This window comes from Bombina bombina, chromosome 8, assembly GCF_027579735.1.
Source record: "Bombina bombina isolate aBomBom1 chromosome 8, aBomBom1.pri, whole genome shotgun sequence".
In the NCBI taxonomy this organism is placed as follows: domain Eukaryota; kingdom Metazoa; phylum Chordata; class Amphibia; order Anura; family Bombinatoridae; genus Bombina; species Bombina bombina.
Window position 1 is genome coordinate 31532214 of NC_069506.1, and position 22969 is coordinate 31555182.

The 22969-nt window shown below is 38.0% G+C and overlaps 1 protein-coding gene across 1 annotated transcript in view; it reads left to right on the plus strand.

Moving 5' to 3' along the window:
- Positions 1 to 22969, plus strand: part of ARHGEF10L (Rho guanine nucleotide exchange factor 10 like) — a 278910-nt gene that overhangs the window by 136553 nt on the left and 119388 nt on the right. The window contains 4 exon segments of the mRNA XM_053690269.1: positions 9426 to 9534; positions 12526 to 12626; positions 15056 to 15133; positions 17272 to 17451. Of these exon segments, the coding sequence (XP_053546244.1) occupies positions 9426 to 9534; positions 12526 to 12626; positions 15056 to 15133; positions 17272 to 17451 (468 nt within the window).

Consider the following 22969-nt stretch of genomic DNA (forward strand, 5'->3'; position numbering starts at 1 on the left):
CGTGCACATAAAATTTGAGGACATAAGCCAGGACAGGGATGTCATGCATAGGTCCAGCTACTATCAGCAAGAGGTGGCAATAGTTCTCCATGGTGGGGCTGGGTCACCAAGTAGTGATTATAAGCAGACAAAGTAAATAGAATTGCCACTTATTCAGTATTTAGTCGGGACAGCGTGTCCAAAAAAAAATCTATACAAAAATATTGTCTGCACATTTCAACAATGTACAACATGTTTCATTATTGCAAGTAAAACATTATTGCAGTATACATTAATTTATTTGTTTTGTCGACTTTTGCTGTAAAATACATCTAAAAATTGTGTTATGCTACAGGAAAGTTCTTCTCTGTAATGTAATCACATGTTGAGCAAAAAGAGGCTGCTTCTTGGATGGTAACTAGCCATAGAACAAGCTATTATGTATTGTTCGTTCCCAGGTTGAGCGCTTCTCTTTTTTTATTTATGCAAATTGTGACCCTTTGGGAAGTCTCCCTAAGGGTGATGCGGGAACCCAGACGTGGCCCCGTTGCTCAGTGCGCCTAGAGGGATATGGCTGCACCTCACTGAAGAGGCCCACACTAGGCTGAAACGTACGTCTGGGGTTTTGCCGTTTCTTTCGTTCAGAGAGGGATTGCCTGGTATTTCGGGGCTGGACTGCACTGTTAAGTCAGGATCAGACTGATATGCTACAGGAAAGTTCTTCTCTGTGAAAGGCACATGCTGAGCAAAAAGAGGCTGCTCCTTGGGTGGTAACTAGCCATAGAACAAGCTATTATGCTATTGTTCATTCCCAGGTTGAGCGCTTCTGTCTTTATATATATATATATATATATATATATATATATATATATATATATATATATATATATATATATATATATATATATATATATACATACACTGAATTTTGTTCAGTTTTAAAGGTACTACTAAAAGAGAACAATTTAAAATACTTTACAATGCAGTTAAAGGAACATACTAGCATAAAAGTAAAATGTCCTGTTTTGGTAAAGCTCCTTTATCACTATGGTTTTACATTTCCGCACACATGCTCTTCCTTAGCAGGACCACTGATTGGTGGATATGTGTGCGTATGCCCCTTCTGATTGGCTCATCACTCATGCTCTTCTTAGCAATGTATTTTGCCATTGACAAATAGAATGTAAGAAAATAATGAAATGTATAATGTGGGTAAACTAGCGTACTTCAACCTTTAGCTTCCAAACTTCAGTTTCCCATCTCTCTGATAACCATGCTCATTTCACCAGACCGGAAATACCAGGATAAAGTGAATTAAACTGGTCAGGTCATTGTATAATGTTCCATCTAACTAAATTGTACAGGTGTTGAGGCTCAGGAAGAAAACAATTCCATCACACTAAAGGACGCGGTATGTTTAGCAGTGAGAGTCGGGTAATTTCATTTGCTGCTGTGGATTTAACCAGTTTTTGTTGTGTTTGTCAGTTTAGGGCGTGTTTGTCAGTTTATGGGCGTGTTTGTCATTTTATGGGCGTGTTTGTCATTTTATGGGCGTGTTTGTCAGTTTATGGGCGTGTTTGTCAGTTTATGGGCGTGTTTGTCAGTTTAGGGCGTGTTTGTCAGTTTATGGGCGTGTTTGTCAGTTTATGGGCGTGTTTGTCATTTTATGGGCATGTCTAGGTGGGGCTAAGGGAAATTCAGTAAATCAGGACACATGGCTGTCTCAGAGGGGCAGCAGGACAGAGCACAGAAGTAGGGAATGTCCCTCTCAAATCTGAAAAGTTGTGAGGTCTCCATTGTTATACCAGGATAAAGTGAATTAAACTGGACAGGTCATTGTATAATGTTCCATCTAACTAAATTGTACAGGTGTTGAGGCTCAGGAAGAAAACGGTTCCGTCACACTAAAGGACGCGGTATGTTTAGCAGTGAGAGTCGGGTAATTTCATTTGCTGCTGTGGATTTAACCAGTTTATGGGCGTGTTTGTCAGTTTATGGGCGTGTTTGTCATTTTATGGGCGTGTTTGTCAGTTTTGGGGCGTGTCTAGGTGGGGCTAAGGGAAATTCAGCAAATCAGGACACATGGGTGTCTCAGAGGGGCAGCAGGACAGAGCACATAAGTAGGGAATGTCCCTCTCAAATCTGAAAAGTTGTGAGGTCTCCATTGTTATACAATTATTAAGTAAGCTTCACTTTTTTGTTTTTTGCCACTTCTGACCTCATTCAAAAAAAATAAATAATCTAAAAATAATTATATATATATATATATACACAGTATATATATCCTCCATGTGTATCTGCACTCGCAATACTGTTGGGCCATCAACCAGGGTGCAAAGTCAGTAGTACTCACAGTCTGTTTCAATGAAGGACTGCACTCGCTAGCTGTGTGCCGGGGTTCCGGGCGGACATGTCGGGCTGCAGGTCTAGGAGAGGTCGGTGCCATATATATATATACATATATATATATACATATACACATAGATATTCATTAACCTCCTTCTTGTAAGGTTTGTAAATTTTGTTTCTCACCACCAATACTGCAATGGGAGTTTTCCTTATTATCCAATGAGAATGGATACTAAAGTATGTATTTCCTGCCGTTTTCAATTGAACTATGTTTTGCACGCAGAAAATAGTATGTTTAATTGCTGTTTAAAAAAATACTCCAACTTGATGATACACCAGCAGAGAAATATGTCACTAGGGCATGTTCTTAGGATATAAGGTGCTTTTTAAAGGCACACAAAATCCAATTTTTTTTCTTTCATGATTCAGACAGAGCATACCATTTTAAACAACTTTACACTTTACTTCTATTATCAAAGTTGCTTTGTTCTTTTGGTATCCTTTGTCGAAGAATTAGCAATGCACTTTAATGTATGACATCATGCTCACTAAACAAAGCTTACTATATATGGATAAGTTGTGTAACTGTTGCTTACCCGCTCTTCCTACAATGGATCCTGATACAATTAAACAAAGTTTCACTACTCTTATCACATGTGAAATCTCTATGAGCTAGAAGGAATCACAGATGAAACTCATTAATTACTTTTATTTATCTCCTCTCAAAATATCTCAATTTTATCCAACAAAACCCTCTGTCTGTCCTCGTTGCACTAATCCTAAAGCTATAAAAGAGTAATTGGGGTACTAATGGCACTACTATGATGAGAATTTAGGAATTACCATAAATTCGACCTAGATGTCTGCTTTTAAATCATAAATCTTATACTGCAGATCTAAAGGTACTATGGTGAGGGTGCTGTGTACAAATGATAACCCAAACGTAATTGGTACACAACTGATAATAGTGTACACTTGGATAACACTCGCATTCCTTAGCGGCTACGTTTTATAGAACAACCTAATATGGTGGAAGAGCAAAATATATATATATATATATATATATATATATATATATATATATATATATATATATATATATATATATATATATATATATATATATATATATATATATATATATATATAAAATGTAACCTTTATTAGGATACTTTTAAAATTAAACAATACACACACATTTAAAAAGACTAATGGGTCAATTCTGGTAATAAATGTATAAATGTGGCCTCAAGTAAAAGGCAGGGAGAGTGCCTCTATACATAAGGGATTTAGACCTAGGATGTAGATATTAATCCATAGTCTATTTCCATATAAGTAAGAAATACTAGGCTTGTGCTGTTGCCATCAAAGTTGCAACTGTTAATAGTGCTGCTTAGCATAAGAGGTTTATATAATTAGAACATATTCAAAATCAATACTAGCAAACGTACTACAGTTCCCTTAACTGCAGTATGGTATAGATTCCAGTATTGTAATATAAATTATTATAGTTCGGATGCTCTTATTCAGCTAGTCTATTGTGTCACGATAGTATCTCGTAAGGGATTATGCAGAACGATACTGCTTGCAAAGACTCTGTATAGTTAGTAAGTGGCAAACATTCTGTTCAAAGCTCCCTGACTAAATAATTAAGGTGGTAATATCTGTGGATAGGTTGCGGAATCTGTTGGCGCTCTACAAATAACCGATAATAATAATAATAGGTTTAAGGCTGTGTAGTGAGTAATGGAGGTACACGCGCATATATCCGTAGTGTGCCCTTAAATAACTAAGTCTAAAGGTACCGGCCTAATCCTCTATAATTATCAGACTTGCATTTGCTCTTTAAAAAATTATTTTTGAAAAAGCCAGGTTCTTGCGAAACATGTCAGGGGACAGGGGGCATTTTATTTTTAAACCGCAAATGCTGACCTACTTCACGTGTTCTTGTATTGTCCCAAAATCAATCAATTATGACAAAAAAGTTGAATTCTGGTTTAATAAACTGTACATCATGACCATTTCTTTTTCACCGGAAGTTATCTTATTACTATTTTTGAAGAACTCCACAGTTAGTACTCAGAAAATAATTTTAAGTACCATTATACTGATAGATATTACATAGTAAAAAAATTTGAAAGCCAATCGCACACCGAGCCTCGCTCAGATTTTTAAGGGAATTCAAACCCAAATAGTCTATGAATCATTCCATCTTCATTCAGCCGCTGAGAAAAGAATTACATTTTTTTTGATGGGATGGCTACCTGTTATAAAGTCTTACCCAATGTCTTTACAAAAACAGATTTTATTTCCCTTCCTATCTTCCATCAGTTTTGCAGAACTGGTCTTGACATTTTTCCACGTACGTGGATTTCGAATTCTAGAGAGATACATTAGGAATCTACCAGTTCAGCTTCCCAGTAGACCAGGTGTTCTTGATATCAGTTGACCACCTGGAGGATCTCCCCCTCCCCTCTTTTCCCCCTTTTCCTTCGTTTACCCTTTTTTTTTTCCCCCTCTTTTTAAGAATCTGCACATGGTCATATGATTGTGTTAATGACTATCATTACTACAAATCTAGTGTTATTGTATTATTTGAAATATATTAAGGACCCAAAATGGCCTAAATTGCACAGATATGATTTTTGTTTTTCTCCCTGTTGTTATCACACATACCTGTTTTATTTCTTTATATGCATTGGAAAAGTAACACAAATTATATTTAAAAAAAAGAAAAGAAAAAAAAAGCAATGCACTAATGAAACTAGTCAAACAAAACTTTCAAGAGTTAAATAGGGCATGTCATTTAAAAACAACTTACTTTTATCACCAATTTTGCTTTGTCCTGTTCATATTCTTAGTTGAAAGCTAATTCTAGGAGGTTCATATGCTAATTTCTTAGACCTTGAAGACTACCTCTAATCTGAATGCATTTTGACCACTAGAGGGCATTAGTTCATGTGTTTCATATAGATAGCATTGAGTTCATGCATGTGAAGTTACCCTGGAGTGAGCACTGATTGGCTAAAATGCAAGCCGGTCAAAACAACTGAAACAAGAGGGCAGTTTGCAGAGGCTTAGAAACAAGGTAATTAGAGAGGTAAAAAGTGTATTTCTATAGCAGTGTTGGTTATGCAAAACTGGGGAATGGGTAATAAAGGGATTATCTTTATTTTTAAACAACAAAAATTCTGGTGTTGACTGTCCCTTTAATTTGCATAAAATGAATCAGTTTCAAGATTGTATAAACCAAAATGTACTCTTTATAGTGCATTTTTACTTTAAATATCTGTTCTTTAGCATCTGTACTTTTTTGCATTTCTCAATTTTTTTTCTTCCTTAAATTGAGTAAATCCCTAAATAAGCATGAGGAACTAAATTTACCTCACACAACCCACTTATTCAGATCATAATACTGTTACCAACTTGTTATTTTAGCCTCTTGTTGTGTAAAATACAAAGAATTGCTCTGGTAATTTTGTTTTCTTCTTAAAGGGGACCTAAACGTGGAAGAAGATGCTGTAATGACCATTTTATTTATTGCACTATTACTTGTATATAATTATGTGATTAGCCCATACAAAGTAGTTAAACACATAGCTAAAGTCTGCTCTATAATTGCAAATCACTACTGGGAGCTAGCTGAAGACATCTTCTGAGCCAATGACAAGGCATACGTGTGTAGCCACCAGTCACCTAGCTATCAATAGTGCAGTGGTACTCCTGAGATTACCTAGATATGCTTTTTTTTCAAAGGATACCAAGGGAACAAAGTTAGTTTGATAAAAGAAGTATATTGAAAAGTTTCTTAAAATTGTGTACTCTACCTGAATCATGGACGTTTAATTGTGACTTACTTTACATCTACTGTCAAATAAAGGTGTAAATAATTTATATAAAAAATAGACTGTAGAAACTAGATGAATACAGAAATAAATGTAAATAAAGTGTTTCAGAATAAGTATTTTAAAAAGATCCATCCAGGTGGTGTAGTTAAAGGACCACTAAATGCAGTGGCATTGCATAATTAACTAGCGCATAATAAAAGGACAATGCAATATCACCTACCCAGAATTTGGAAAAAGCAGTAGATTTTTTTCTGTCTTCCGACCCCCTGTATCATGTGACAGACATCAGCCAATCACAGACTAGTATACGTATACCTTGTGAGCTTCTGCACATGCTTAGTAGGGAAAGTGTGAATATAAAAAGACTACAACATTTGATAATGGAAGAAAATTAGAAAGAGTCTTAAAACTGCTGCTCTATCTGAATAATGAAAGTTTATTTTGACTTTAGTGTCCCTTTAAAAAATAAAAAATAAAATATGCAGAATAATATACAGTGATCTCACTTACATCAGTAAAGAAGTATTTCTCCAAAAACCTTACGTTCATATTCTGAAAAACTTTAAACAAAATGAGTGCAGACTGTTTATTCAGCAAAATGATTACTCACATAGAAAATCTATTTTTAGCTCTAAGCTATAGGGCCGGATTCTCTAAACTCTCTACTCAAGCCAGATTATCTGAAAAGCTCTCTCATTGCTATAGGATTCTGGACAGGCAAGTTTTACCTTGAGAGACGTATCTCGCTACAGGACATATCCTATATCTGTATGTGAAGCAGAAACACATACATTATAATAAAGTGCTCTGTAAAAAAATGTATTGAAAGTCAAAAATCATATTTAAAGTACATCTTAAATTTGCATTAATAATAACTATTACAGTTCATATTAAAGTGCATGCAGCTAAATGAGAATTTAAATAACATGATAACAATTTTATTCAAATTACGCTGGAAAAAATGTAGTTAATGTACTCAATAAAAATCCTATTAACAAGTAGGGTTCATTTCTATATCACTGACCACAAAGGATATCATCTGGATTCATGTTGCTCGGACAATATCTCATATCCATATGAGCGGGTGTCTACACCCTCCCTGTGACATGCACAGCAACAATAGTTTAGTCTGACTATCATTAAAGGGACATGGAACTCCACTTTTTTCATTCATGATTCAGATAGAGCATACACTTTTAAACAACTTTTAAATTTACTTCTATTATCAAATTTGCTTCATTCTCTCTCTATCCATTTCTTAAAAGCATACCTAGGTAGGCTCAGGAACAGCAATGCACAACTGGGAGCTAGCTGGCGATTGGTTGATGCATATTTATGCCTCTTTTCATTGGCTCACCCAATTTGTTCAGCTAGCTCCCAGTAGTGCATTGCTGCTCCTTCAATAAAGGATAAAGTTGTTTTAAATTGTATGTTCTGTCTGAAACATAAAATGAACATTCTGGGTTTTATGCCCCTTTTAAGCCACTATATTGCTGCTTTATTAAGTGCCTTTAAAATGGGTAATAAAAACAGGTATTATTTATTAGTTAAAAGGCCATAATAGTAAAAAAAATGACATGATCACATTGGTTAAAGCATGTCATTTTTAGACTATCGACCCTGGTCTACTGATCCAGAGCAGAAACCACCACTGATCCAGTCAGCAGCGCTAGTTACACGTCTTGTGATAATACTTCTGATTGGCTGTTTACGTTCAGGACCAGCAGTGCTCTGCTAGTCCCGATCTGTACTTGTACTGTTTGTGTAACACTTTGCATTAGTGCAGGGTCTAGCGTGTATTTTTTTTTAATAATTGTGTCCATGTAAGTCTAAAGCTGTGTACTAATATATTTTAAGATCTGTAGCTAGTAAAATGCTATTTTTTTTATTATTTCATATTCCCCCCCCCCCCAAATGTTTTCCTTGTGCGGTGTCTGTTTTTTTGCAGCTGTTGTTTAATGTAGTGTTGTGTTTTAGCTCTGCTCTTGCTATGTGTTTTTGACAAAACCTTCACCATCTAATGTGTGTGCACTAATTGTTTAAAATCGAATTAGACAGTTTTAACGTGGCAGTCCCAGCATGCAGCTATTCATTATGGCTGACAACTGAAAACTAATTTAATGATTTAATGATCCAGCACAGATAGACTATAAACTTAATAGCCAGACCTAGGGGAGACGTCCTGCCTGGCTCGCCATATGTGCGCTGATGCCGCAGTCTTTTCCTGGGATCCCAGATTTTTATTTCCCTTTTCTCCCAAAGCAAAGTCTGCACCTTCTGTTAATCTAACCTCTCTGGGCTATGGTTTATGACTTCACACTCTCTGGGCCCAGTAAATATTTTTTATTGGGTTTTCTTTCTGGGTCAATGAGGTTGTAAACTCTCCATGTTTTGTTTAGTCTATGTTTTATGGTTCTGCCTAAGCTGGGGTTCGTAGACTCTTCCACCATTTCTACTGATTTCTACTGATACTGTAATTTCTGGGCTCATTGTGCCTTTCTTCCTTGTGCATCCTCTCATTCTGCTCTTGAGTTACCAGGTTCCTCAGGTCCACAACCTTTCACCCTACTTGTGCAGCTACTGGGTTCCTCTCACACTCATCCCTTTTTGGAACTCCTGGATTTCTCATGCCCTAAACCAGTGCTGTAGCCCTTTCCTTGTGCTAAAGCCTTTTGGTTCCCCTTATTTATGTCCACACTTTCCTTAGCATTTTACTTTGTACTGGGGATATGGTTACCCCATACCCCCTTTTTTGTTTTGTAGACGTGTGGTTCTTTATAATCACACTATCTGCGCTTTTGTTTCTGGGTTCCATTTGTCCTTCCATTTACAGTTATTATTGGGTTGCTTGTGCACTCGACATGGGATGGTTTGTGTTCCACATGCCATTAATTCATGTGTCAGTTCTCCTAATTGTGTCCCTCATACCATCTAACCCATGTGCTGGGGCTTCTTGCTCAGGGTTGCTCAAACCCTTTATCTCTGTGCTTGGGCTTCTGCGGTGGGTTCCTCATACCCTCTACCCTTCTTCTATGGTTTCCTGTTTCCATATGCCCTCTCCCAGTGATGATGCTATTTGGGTAATTCTTATTCTTTGTGTGCAGGAGATATAGAAGTAAACACACAGGGGAGGTGAAATGCACTATATATGTTTTTGGTTTACTTTTGCCTGACATCCAGATGTAGTGAAATGTTTAATGTCATTGTATTCTTTAGTCCGTCATGCACTCCCCTACCTGTTCTTTTCAGATGACACAGCTGATGAAGGCCGCAAAAAGTGGTACGAAAGATGGTTTGGAGAAAACACGTATTGCAGTGATGCGAAAAGTTACCTTTTTACATCGTAAAGAAACAACAGGTAGGAAATGGCTGAATTATATATATATATATATATCCCAATTTGCTGAAATATTGTTAGAAAGTTAAATGTCAAGACTTAAATAGAATTTTATAATATAATGCAGCCTAAGCATTGTTTGACAAACAATATGAGTTGGTGATTGAATATAGTAATGAGTGTGTTAAGGACATATGTTCACTTCAAATGTCACAAAAAGTGGGGAGTATTGCTGTCATTTTTGGGTGACTGTTCATGGTCTGAATTGTAGTAATGGCAGACAGTGTGTGGAAGCTAGATGTGGTAAATAGTGAATAAATACAGATTAAATTAGGAACACATGGTCTTATTGGGTGCTGGGAGGTTGGGTTGGTGGAGATATTCTACTGGTGAGTCTGGTAACCTCACTTTGTGGATGTGTTGCACTCATGACATCAATTAGTTGGTGGAGGTGTCCTACTGGGAGATGCTCTACTGATGCCACCACTGAGTAGAGATTTTTTACTGGTGATATTACTGATTGAGGTGTTCTACTGGTGTATTTGCAATATACTGGGTGAGTGAAGGTGTTGTACTGTTAATATAACTGTGTGAGTGGAAGTTCTCTAATGATGATATTACTGGATGTGGGAAGTACTCTACTGAGAACATCACCTGGTGAGTGGAGATGTTCTACTGGTGATATCACCAAGTAAGTGGAGATGTTCTTATGGTGATATCACTGGGTGAGTGGAGGTGTTCTACTGGGGATATCACCGGGTGAGTGGAGGTTTTCTACTGCTGATATCACCAGGTGAGTGGAGGTGTTCTACTGCTGATATCACCAGGTGAGTGGAGGTGTTCTACTGCTAATATTACTTAACAAGTGGAGTTACTGTACTGATGACATCACTTGGTAAAGAGAGTGATTTATTGGTGATATTACGGGTGACTGGCCTAAATCAGTGTAAGAGTAATGAAACATGTTTTGTTGTTGTCATCTCTGGGTGAGAGGAGGGGTGCTGCTGGTGATACCACTGGGTGAGAGGAGGGGTTCTGCTGGTGATATCACCAGGTGAGTGGAGGTGTTCTACTGGTGATATCACTGGGTGAGTGGAGGTGTTCTACTGGTTTTATTGCCAGGTGAGTGGAGGTGTTCTACAGATGATATTACCGGGTGTGTGAAGGTGTTCTTCTGGTGATATCACCAGGTGAGTGGAGGTGTTCTACTGGTGTTATCACTGGGTGAGTGGAGGTGTTCTACTGGTGATATCACCGGGTGAGTGGAGGTGTTCTACTGGTGATATAAGTAGATTTGCTGTACTGATGACATCACTTGGTAAAGAGAGTGGTTTATTGGTGATATTACTGGTGAATGGACTTTTTTCTACATGTGATATGACAAAATCTGTGTAAGAGTAATTAAACATATTTTGCTGTTGCCATCACTTGCTGAGAGGAGGGGTTCTGCTGGTGATATAACTGGGTGAGACGAGGGGTCCTGCTGGTGATATAACTGAATGAGAGGAGGGGTGCTGCTGGTTATATCACTGGGTGAGAGGAGGGGTTCTACTGATGATATCACTGGGTGAGAGGAGGGGTACTGCTGGTGATATCATGGGGGAGAGAGGAGGGGTTCTGCTGGTGATCTCACTGGGTGAAAGGAGGGGTTCTGCTGGTGATATCACTTGGTGAGAGGAGGGGTTCTGCTGGTGATATCACTGGGTGAGAGGAGGGGTTCTGCTGGTGATATCACTGGGGGAGATGAGGGGTTCTGCTGGTGATATCACTGGGGGAGAGGAGGGGTTCTGCTGGTGATATTACTGGGTGAGAGGAGGGGTTCTGCTGGTGATATCACTGGGTGAGAGGAGGGGTTCTGCTGGTGATATCACTGGGGGAGAGGAGAGGTTCTTCTGGTGATATCACTGGGGGGGAGGAGGGGTACTGCTGGTGATATCACTGGGGGGGAGGAGGGGTTCTGCTGGTGATATTACTGGGTGAGAGGAGGGGTTCTGCTGGTGATATCACGGGGGGGGAGGAGGGGTTCTGCTGGTGATATCACTAGGTGAGAGGAGGGGTACTGCTGGTGATATCACTGGGTGAGAGGAGGGGTTCTGTTGATGAAATCACTGGGTGAGAGAAGGGATTCTGCTGGTGATATCACTGGGGGGAGGAGGGGTTCTGCTAGTGATATCACTGGGTGAGAGAAGGGATTCTGCTGGTGATATCACTGGGGGGGAGGAGGGGTTCTGCTAGTGATATCACTGGGTGAGAGGAAGGGTTCTGCTGGTGATATCACTGGGGGGGACGAGAGGTTCTGCTAGTGATATCACTGGGTGAGAGGAAGGGTTCTGCTGGTGATATCACTGGGGGGGGGGGAGGAGGGGTTCTGCTGGTGATATCACTGTATGAGGGTACGTGTTCTGTTTGGTATTTAGGGCATATGCCGGCAGTTTATGCTCAGAGCATCAGTTGGAATGAGCTGGCCCTGTACATATTAGTTTGTGATGGTGAATATTACACCCTAGGAGTTTATTATGTTATGTATTTCTTGTATATTTAGTTTTAATAAGGAAGTGGGTACACAGAAAATAAAAGCTGTAATCAGCTTCTCAAGTAAGCAGAAGACAAACTGGCCCTCCCTCTTTAGAAACACAGACAACCCTCAGTTCATCCCTTCCTTCTGCCATTCTCTCCTCCCTAACCACTGATACCAAAACTTCTCATTCCTGAAGAGCAAACACACCCATCGCTCCCCAGATACACTGTGCAGAGCTTCCTGTAAAAATCACAGCTGTGTGCACAGGGTGCATTTACTGAACAAGGGCTACACGATGTGGTTCAAGAGGCGGCTCAGTAAAAAGCACAAACTGGATCAGCAGTGCACTGTGGATGAGAGTTTCTCTTCAGGTGACAAACAGTAAATAATTTTATTCTTCCCTTCAGGTAACCAGAGATGGTTTCTTTCTGCAGTGATTCTTTCAGACTCATTTTCTCAAGTTTTCTCTCTTTTTCATTTGTTTCCTTGCACAGGAGACTCAGGGGAAGAGGACAATGGCTTCCTGGACTTCTTTGACTTAGAAGCTCCACCTTCAGAGCTCGGCCCAATGCCAGAGGGTCTCAGCGCCCAGCAGGTAAGTGTGAAACTGTAACTCACCCAAATGGCGTGTGATACGGGTGAGCAATAAGTGTAACAGAACATTAAAGACCAGTAAGCCCTGCATTAGAAAAGATCTGCATACAGAATAAATGTTTTAACAATTGTTGTTTTGTTAGCAACATATAAATTAATCTGCAGTTCCAGGACATGGCCCTTAAAAAAGTATGTTTATTTTAACTGCTGTTGATGTGGAGCTTGTTGCAGGGTCGGTGGTCTGAAGTTACAGGATTCACTACAGCCCCTGGGAGGGGCAGTGGAAGGAAACAAATTTCAAAGTTATGTTACAGGAAAAATAAGCAAAAGGGAAAGGGTGACATTATATCTTCTTTAATGTGTTTCCAATGATTAATTGTAACTTCTAGAGTTTATTAAATAGCGCCTTTACCTTTACTTTCTCATTTAAAATAGCTGCCTTTGCCTGTTGAAACCAAGACCTATACTAAAAATTTCAATGCGACAGTAAGGACTAGAGGAAAGCTAGTTAAACAAAGTTTAGAAAAAAATAATGCCCAGCAGGGGATTGGAGAGATAGGTACTAAAATGTTAATTTAAATTGCTATTTGTAAGTATTGGCCTTTTTGTATAAAAAGAGAAAAGATAAGGAAGCCTTTATGTATATGTGGAAAGATATGATAAGGTGTTATGCTCTCCCTGCAAAGTTATCCAATTTGAATGGGTTGTAGTTTCAGTGAGCAAAAAACAACACAACAGCAGCTATTTTAAATACAAAATTAAACCTAAGGGATCTATCTCCAACACATTTTATATACACTGCAACTGGTATAACAAGTCATTGAAAACACATTAAAGGGACATGAAACCCAAAAAAATGATTTCATGATTTAGGTAGAACGTACAATTTTAAACAACTTTCCAGTTTACTTCTATTATCAAATTTGTTTTATTCTCTTGGTATCATTTGTTGAAGGAGCAGCAATGCACTACTGGTTTCTAAGTGAACACATGGGTGAGCCCAGGGGCGAAACTACAGGGGGTGCAGAGGTCGCAATTGCGACTGGGCCCCCAAGGGTGGGGGCCCAGCTTAAAAAAAAAAAAAGTTTTACAATAAAAAACGTTGACCTGCCACTGCCTGCACTGATATCATATGAGTGTGACATGATGCTTCACTAGTGTCTCTGACTACAGGGGTTAGTGTTTCATTGGTGTGTGTGTGTAGGTATGTATGTGACTGTGTGTGTATTTATGCATGTATGTGACTGTGTGTGTGTATGTATGTGACTGTGTGTGTATTTATGCATGTATGTGACTGTGTGTGTGTGTGTGTGTATGTATGTGACTGTGTGTGTATTTATGCATGTATGTGACTGTGTGTGTGTGTATGTATGTGACTGTGTGTGTATTTATGCATGTATGTGACTGTGTGTGTGTGTGTGTATGTATGTGACTGTGTGTGTATTTATGCATGTATGTGTGTGTTTGTATGTGACTGTGTGTGTGTGTGTGTATGTATGTGACTGTGTGTGTATTTATGCATGTATGTGTGTATGTATGTATGTGTGTGTGTGTATGTATGTGACTGTGTGTGTGTGTGTGTGTATGTATGTGACTGTGTGTGTATTTATGTATGTATGTATGTATGTGTGTGTGTGTGTGTATGTATGTGACTGTGTGTGTATTTATGCATGTATGTATGTATGTATGTGACTGTGTGTGTTTGTTTGTGTAACCAGCAAATTACAGACCTTGTTACTACAGCATGGGGGGGTGGGGGTAAACAGTGTCAGTCTATACAGTACCGCTGTATACAGTACGGGGGGGCTGGACCATGTCACAGACTACTGTGGTCACTTTATAAAGTACTGGGGCGGGTAGGGTCAGGCCAGCCATCTCACCGGCAGATTACAGAATGTGTCACTGACTCACTATATACAGTACTGATGGGTTAAACAGTGTCACTATATACAGTAATAGGAGGTCAGACCATCTCACAGACTGTGGGCACAGGGTACCTCCTTTTGCATACATGTAATCTGAGTCACATTTTTTTTCTGTGTTAATTATATATATAAAAAAAATATATATATCAAATTCACTTTCTTTAGATTCTTGCACCTGGGTCCTGTGGTTTCTAGTTACGCCTCTGGGTGAGCCAATGACAATCGGTATATATATGCAGCCACCAATCAGCAGCTAGAACCTAGCTTCTTTGTGCTCCTGAGCTTACCTAGATAAACCTTTCAGCAAAAGATAACAAGAGAAGGAAGCAAATTAAATAATAGAAGTAAATTGGAAGGTTGTTTGAAATTGCATGCTCTGTCTAAACCATCAGTGTCTAATACTGACTTTACTGTCCCTTTAACGGTAAACCAATTTTACAGTGCATTTTCCCTTTAATGTCTGTTTCATTTCAGTCTCAAGACAGGAATTGTGTTTCTTTTGTAGGTTTTGCGACGTCACATTTTGGCCTCTATTGTCCAGAGTGAAAGAAGTTATGTGGATTCTTTGCAGCGAGTTCTGCAGGTAAGCGGTCGCTTTTGCTTCAAGCAATGCAGGACAGGTTTTTTTATTCCAGTTGGGAGTGTGTTTTATCGTTGATCAGGCAGCTTTTGTCAGTGTGTTGCCTTTTATTAACTGAAAGAAGCAAACGCAGCTGTCATGAAACGTATTTATTCTATAAAATAACCAATTCTTATTTAAGATACACAGTTTCTTTACCAAATATTATTTAAGGTTTTTCAATAATTGTTTTGATCAATCAGACTGATAATGTGCCTGTTTAAAATTCCTCATAAATCCAATTGGCTTTGTAATACTGCCTGAGTATCTGCACCGGGACATTTTTATCACCAGTTATTTGTCATTTATAATTATGTTTTTATTATGTTTTGCATTTTTCACACAGTGCAGTAAAAGATGTAAAGTAAATACAGGAGCTTTGTGAAAAGAATTAAAGGACCATTAAATACAGTACATTTGCAAAATCAACACATGCATAAGAAAAACACAATGCAATAGCACTTAGTCTGAATCTCAAAGGAGTTTTTTCTGGCAAATTTTAAATTTATTTCTGTTTATTTCAGGCGCCCTGTATCATATGAAAACCATCCGCCAATTACAAAACACATATACATATATGCTGTGAGCTCTTGCACATGCTCAGTAGGAACTGATTCCTCAGAAAGTGTGCACATAAAATGATTGTGCAGATTTTGATAATGGAAGTGAATTGGACTTTTTTTTTTTTTATTGAATCTGTTATCTATCTATCTGTCAAAAGGGACAGTCTACTCCACAATTTTTATCGTCTATTTCAGTTTTTTTGACAGACTTGCATTTAAAGGGACACTCAATCAAAATTAAACTTTCATTATTCAGATAGAGCAGCAATTTTAAACAACTTTCCAATTTTGTTCCATTAACAAAATGTGCACAGTCTTTTTATATTTAAACTTTTTGAGTCACCAGCTCCTGCTAAGTATGTGCAAGAATAAGTGTGTATGCATTTGTGAATGGCTGATTGCTGTCACATGGTACGTGTATGCATTTGTGATTGGCTGATGGCTGTCACATGGTACAGAGGAAGTGGAAAAAGACATAACTTTTAAAATTGTCAGAAAAAAAATCTACTACTCATTTGAAGTTCAGACTAAGTGCTATTGCATTGTCTTGTTATATTGCATTTGTTTATTATGCAAATCTAATGTGTTGACTGGTCCTTTAAGCAATCAGTGCTGACTAAATAACTACATGGGAGTGAGCACATTGTTATCTATATGACACACATGAACTAGCGCTGTCTAACTGTGAAAACACTTAAAAAAATGCACTAAGATAAGAGGCGGCCTTCAAGGGCTTAGAAATCAGCATATGAGCCTAAATAGGTTTAGTTTTCAGCAAAGATTACCAAGAGAACAAAGCATATTTAATGATAAAAGTAAATTGGAAAGTTGTTTAAAATGACACGCCCTAGCTGAATAATGAAAGTTTGTTTTTGACTAGACTGTCGCTTTAAAAGATGTTATATATAGCAGCAGTTAGGAAATGCATTTCAAATGTTTTCCGTACAAAATAAATGTTTTAAAATGCATGAAGAATTGTAATTCTCCCCCCCCCCAAAATTTTTAATTGTTATTCACAACACAGACATTGAAAAACCTTTTAAAGCATGTTGCAGAGCCAGGGTTCTGAAATTGCCAGTATGCACTTCAGCCTTCTAGGAGGAAGCGGAAATACAACTATGTTAAATGTTGAATTATGGGAAAATGTGGCAAAATAAATAATAACAATATATTCCAAAGTTAATTTTTTACTATCCCCTAATTAAACATTTTACAGGGAGGTAAGGAGATATAGAAGCTTTTGTGATTCAGATAGAGTGCGCATGATTACGTTTTACGTCATTACCTCTGTCTCTTGGTACCATTTATTGAAAGGTAGCTCTTTTTCCTAAGAGCATACTGAAGTAGGCTCTGGAACGCACATGCCCTTTTACATTTTGAGTATATTGTCCCTTTAAACACACTGCTACCAGTAATATCAGGTGCAGTTTTGGAGAACGTATAGGTCAGTGATGCACTTGATCTATTTAGATGTTTATTTATTAAATGCTTGTTACAAATGTAACTCTCAGATACTAATGGTCTGTGTTTCCCACTCAGGATTACAGGAACCCACTCATGGAGATGGAACCGAAGCTTCTCAGCCCCCGGAAATGCCAACTTGTTTTCTCAAGAGTGAAGGAAATTCTCAACTGTCATTCCCTCTTCCACATCGCTCTGTCATCTCGAGTAGCCGAGTGGGACTCGAGTGAGAAAATTGGAGACCTGTTTGTGGCATCGGTAAGTCTGGAACATCCCCCTAATGCTGTACACTGTTCTTTCCTTCAACAGTTATTTTACACACTTGGTCTTATGGTCCTTTGTATGATTTTAAAGGGACATAAAACCCCCCCAAAAAATTTATGATTCAGATAGAACGTACAATTTTATACAACTTTCCAATTTACTTCTTTTTTCAAATTTGCTTCATTCTGTTGGGAGCTAGCTGAGCACATCATGTAAGCCAATGACAAGAGGCATTTGTGTGCAGCCACCAATCAGTAGTGCACTGCTGCTTCTTAGCCTAACTAAGTATGCTTTTCAACATAGTATACCAACAGAATGAAGCAAATTAAATAATAGAAGTAAATAGGAAAGTTGTTTAAAATGGTATTCTCTGACTGAATCATAAAAGAAAGCCTTTGGGTTTTGTGTCCCTTTAATTCTATAGACACTTTATTTCCAGCTAATATTTTGCTTATGTAATGTGCAGTTAGAGCAACAGCTATCTACATGTCTTTTAAAAGGTGACAACGCGTATACAAGACAGAGATATCTTATGTAGAGTTGTGCACACACTTTACTAAGTACACAACTAATAATTATCATATCAATGGGCCAGTAAATGTTATTGTGTGCACATTTAATAAGCTTCACAAGAGTCTCACCTTTCTAAACATAATACATCTTTATATTTCTGCTTTACTCTTCAGAGCACCCTATGTCTTCTGCTGCTTTACAAATGCATCACAGGGTTGCTGTCTAATCACAAACTCTCTTGATCGTGCCATTCGCCTTAATGTAGTGCGCTCTCGCACCGGATAAAAATATCAACAAATGTGAAACTTTTTTTTTTTTTAAAAAGCAGCAAAAGACAGAGTGGGCTCTGAAAAGTACAGCAGTAATATAGGTATTATTGTGCACTTACAGCACAATAATGATATTTGAAAAAATTAAGGTTTACTATGTCCGGTAAAAAAAATGTCAACATGATTAAAAGCTTTTTGTTCATATGAGTTTTAATTAAAATTTTAAATCAGAATTGTAAGTATACTGTTATTTTAAAGGGATAGAAAGGTCAAAATGAAATGTGCCTGGCTTTATTTACATTTGAAATAGAACCATTTTTGCGATATACTTCCATTAGCAAAAATGCTTCTAGTTAAAGGAACAGTCAAGTCCAAAAAAAACTTTCATGATTCAGATAGGGCATGTAATTTTAAACAACCTTCCAATTTGCTTTTATCACCAATTTTGCTTTGTTCTCTTGGTATTCTTAGTTGAAAGCTAAACCTAGGAGGATCATATGCTAATTTCTTAGACCTTGAAGGCCGCCTCTAATCTAAATGCATCACCACTAGAGGGCATTAGTTCATGTGTTTCATATAGATAACATTGAGCTCATGCATGTGAATTTACCATGGAGACGGCTCTGATTAGCTAACATGCAAGTCTGTCAAAGAACTGAAATAAGGGGGCAGTCTGCTGAGGCTTAGATACAAGGTAATTACAGAGGTAAAATGTGTATTTATAACTGTGTTGGTTATGCAAAACTGGGAAATTGGTAATTAAGGGATTATCTATCTTTTAAAACAACAAAAATTCTGGTGTTGACTGTCCCTTTAAAGTTATTACTTTTTTTCAGCGGCATACGCACATATCCTATGAGGGCCTGTGCACCAGTATTCAAATGCCAAGTAAAGACCAGGCCATCTTTTTCGCACAGTTGAAAAACTGTGCAATCCAACTTGCCCAAATAGTGTCTCAACCTTTAATCAGTCAAAATGTGAGGAATTTGCTGTCTTCTTTGCCAACAAAGTGTCAGCGATCCGTTCTAACACACCATCATCAACTAAAACTCTCACAGGACTTAGAAGTCCCCAAAACAATTCCCCATCAAAATGGATAAGCTTTAATTACATTGATGACAACAACATCATACAAACAATAAAAATAAACTCTGCGCCACAACCTGCAACATGGATCCTAGCCCCAACATCTCTTTTTAATAGGATGCATGGACCTCATTGCACTGGTCTTCACCAGAATTACTCTGTGCTCTCTGCAGACAGGGACCTTGCCAGCATTATTAAAACAAGCAGTTCTTCATCCTCTCCAAAATCCCTCTCTGGATCCCGACTGCATTGAGAATTACAGGCCCATCTCAAACCTTCCTTTCCAAGAAAAAGCCATTGAGAAATTTGTTGCAACTCAACTAGAAGAGTAGCGATCAACAAACAATATTTATGACTCATTCCAGTTAGGTTCCAGGACAAGGCATAGTAATCAAACTGTGCTGGTACAGGTACTAAATGATCTCCTGAGGGCAAAAGACAGGGGTGAGTGTTTAATACTACCCCTCCTTGACCTCTCTGCTGCATTTGACAATGTGGACCATCGCATTTTACTAAATGTCTGTGGGCTGAGTGGTGCGGTTCTAAAATGGTTTAAATCATTTCTGTCTTACAGAACCCAGAGAATGTCATCATGGCGTTTGCACCTCTGCACCTGTCCCTTGGCATGTGACGTTCCACAGAGTTCCATCCTTATTTCTCATGTTTTTTGCAGTGTATATGCTTCCAATGGGAGATATCATAAGGCAGCAGGGACTCAGCTACCACTTTTGGATGCAGATGACACACAAATGTACATTTCCTTCAAGACAAACTCAAATGTTCCAGTAGAAACAGTGACTAAATGTCTTGCTGATCTCTTGGAATGGATGAGTGCCGGTTGGTTGAAACTCAACCCAGACAAAACAGAAGTACTTGTGGTGAGATAGTATGATCATAACTTAGCTGCAGCAAGATCAACAAATTGGTCTAGAATGTGGATGATCAAAACTACAAACCACAAATCTAGTAAGACACCTTGATGTTATGCTTGACAGAGAACATTCTCTGAAACATCCTATATCAGCCACAGTACAAGCCTCATTCTTTCATTTAAAAAATATAGCCAGGATCAAGCACCTGATTGCTACAGAAGATCTTCCCATGATCATCCATGCATTGGTGACATCAATACTGCAATGCTCTTTATTATGGTCTTCCAGAAGAACTACTCTATCACCTTCAGTTGGTACAAAACACAGCAGCAAGGCTTCTAACTGGCTGGCCAAAATTGTGCCATATAACGCCTATCCTCCGCTCATTGGCTGCCAATACAATGGTGCATACTATTCAAGATAGGCCTGCTAGCCTACAAATCTCTGCATGATCAAGGACTAAGCTTTTTAAAATAATTACTGGTGCCCTATGTCCCAACATGCTTCACAAATAATGTGGTTTGCAAGCTTTTAGCCATGCCGCCTCATCTCTCTGGAACACTCTTCCAAGCAAAGTGAAAGAAGCCACTTCTCTGGACATTTTCAAACAAAGACTCAAGACCTAACTGTTTACACAAGCTTTTCATGAATCAAATCTGTAACTTGTAATCCTCTTATGTAAATATCACTTGTGTAAAGCGCTTTGAGTCCAATCTGGAGAAAAGCGCAATATAAGTTGTTGTTGTTATTATTATTCATGCTCAAAGAGCTGGCAGTGGTGTGTATTGCTTCTGAAGACATAATTTGTGTCATACAAATCACTGCTGACCTACTGAGAAGGTGTGGTGTTTGAATACAGGTGCACTTTCCCTCGTAGCATATGTGCGTATGCCACAGAAAAATAGTACTAACTTTTATAAGAAGTGTTTTTGTTAATGCAAAATTGCTTCTATTTCAAATTGAAATGCACCCACGCACATTTAATGTTTAATCTTTCTATCCCTTTAAGTGCTGTGTAGCAAAAGATCTGCATACATTTAAACTGTAATTTTATTAGTAATAATTTTTCCTATTTTTTTTGTACTTAAAGGGGCATGAAACCCAGAATCTGTCTTTTGGGATTTAGACAGAACATGCAATTTTAAAAAAGATAATTTACTTCTATGATCAAATTTGCTTTGGTCTCATGGTATTCTTTGTTGAAGAGATACCTAGGTAGTTGTTTGAAATGACATGCTTTATCTAAATCATGAAATACATTTTTGGGCTTTCATGTCCCTTTAACGGAACAGTCTAGACCTAATTCATCATTTTGATTACTTATTGTTACCTACCAGAGAAGCATTCTGCAACTGGTCCTACATCTATAAGCTTGTTAGAAATACATAGAACATTTAAATTTTTATCGTTTGTTGGAGGTGAAAATGTCCACCAAGCTCCACCCTCCTATTGCACGTGCACTGCTAAACTGACATACAAGCTGCTAACTGGACAAGAAAAAAGCTGTGGGAGAAGATTGGCGGCCATTTTCGGCTGATGACAAACGATTATTTAAAAGTTTCATGTGCTTCTTACAAGCTTATAGATGTGGAACCCGTTACAGGATGCTTGTCTGGTATGTAACAATAAGTAATGAAGAATACGTATTGGGTCTAGACTGTCCCTTTTAAGAGACACAACTTCTTGAAAAAGCCTTTTATGTACTGTGGCCAAATAGAGACAGATATAAACAAGCTCCTGTTATGATAAAACAATCACTCTGTGAGATGCTCTTAATTTTGCAGGATGCACTTCAGCCTCTCTGGGAGCACTGGAAAAACAAACAATTTTAGAGTTAAAGGGACAGTCAACACCAGAATTATTGTTGTTTTAAAAGATAGATAATCCCTTAATTACCCATTCCCCAGTTTTGCACCAACACAGTTATATTAATATACTTTTTATCTATGTGATTACCTTGTATCTAAGCCTCTGCAGACTGCCCTCTTATTTCAGTTCTTTTGACAGACTTGCATTTTAGCCAATCAGTGCTCACTCCTCGGTAAATTCACATGCATGAGCTCAATGATAGCTATATGAAACACATGAACTAACACCCTCTAGTGGTGAAAAACTGTCAAAATGCATTTAGATTAGAGGCAGCCTTCAAGGGCTTAGAAATTAGCATATGATCCTCCTAGGTTTAGCTTTCAACTAAGAATACCAAGAGAACAAAGCAGAATTGTTGATAAAAGTAAATTGGAAAGTTGTTTAAAATTACATGCCCTATCTGAATCATGAAAGTTTATTTTTTGACTGTCCCTTTAAATTACAAGAGAAGGAAAAATAAATCATGAAAATAAAGTGCATAATTAAACATTTGGGTTTTATTGTCTCTGTAAAGGAACATTAAAGCCTATGAGAGTGTAATATAAAATGTTTCATTATGTGTAGTAAAAAAACAACTTTACAATATACTTTTATTAATGTGTCCCCTTTTCATGTAATTTAACTCTGACAAGTGTTGTTTTTCTCAGTTCCACTGAGTTTCTATAAAGCACTGTTTCTCAACCGCGGTCCTCAAGTACCTTCAACAGGCCAGGATTTAATTATAGCTGAACCAGTGCACAGGTGAAATAATCAGCTGATGGGTGAGAGCAGGTTAGTAACCATGGTTACTGATCAGCTGATTACTTCACCTGTGCACTGGTTCAGCTATAATCAAAACCTGGCCTGTTGGAATACTTGAGGACCGCAGTTAAGAAACACTGCAATGGGCGCTGCCATGTTGAA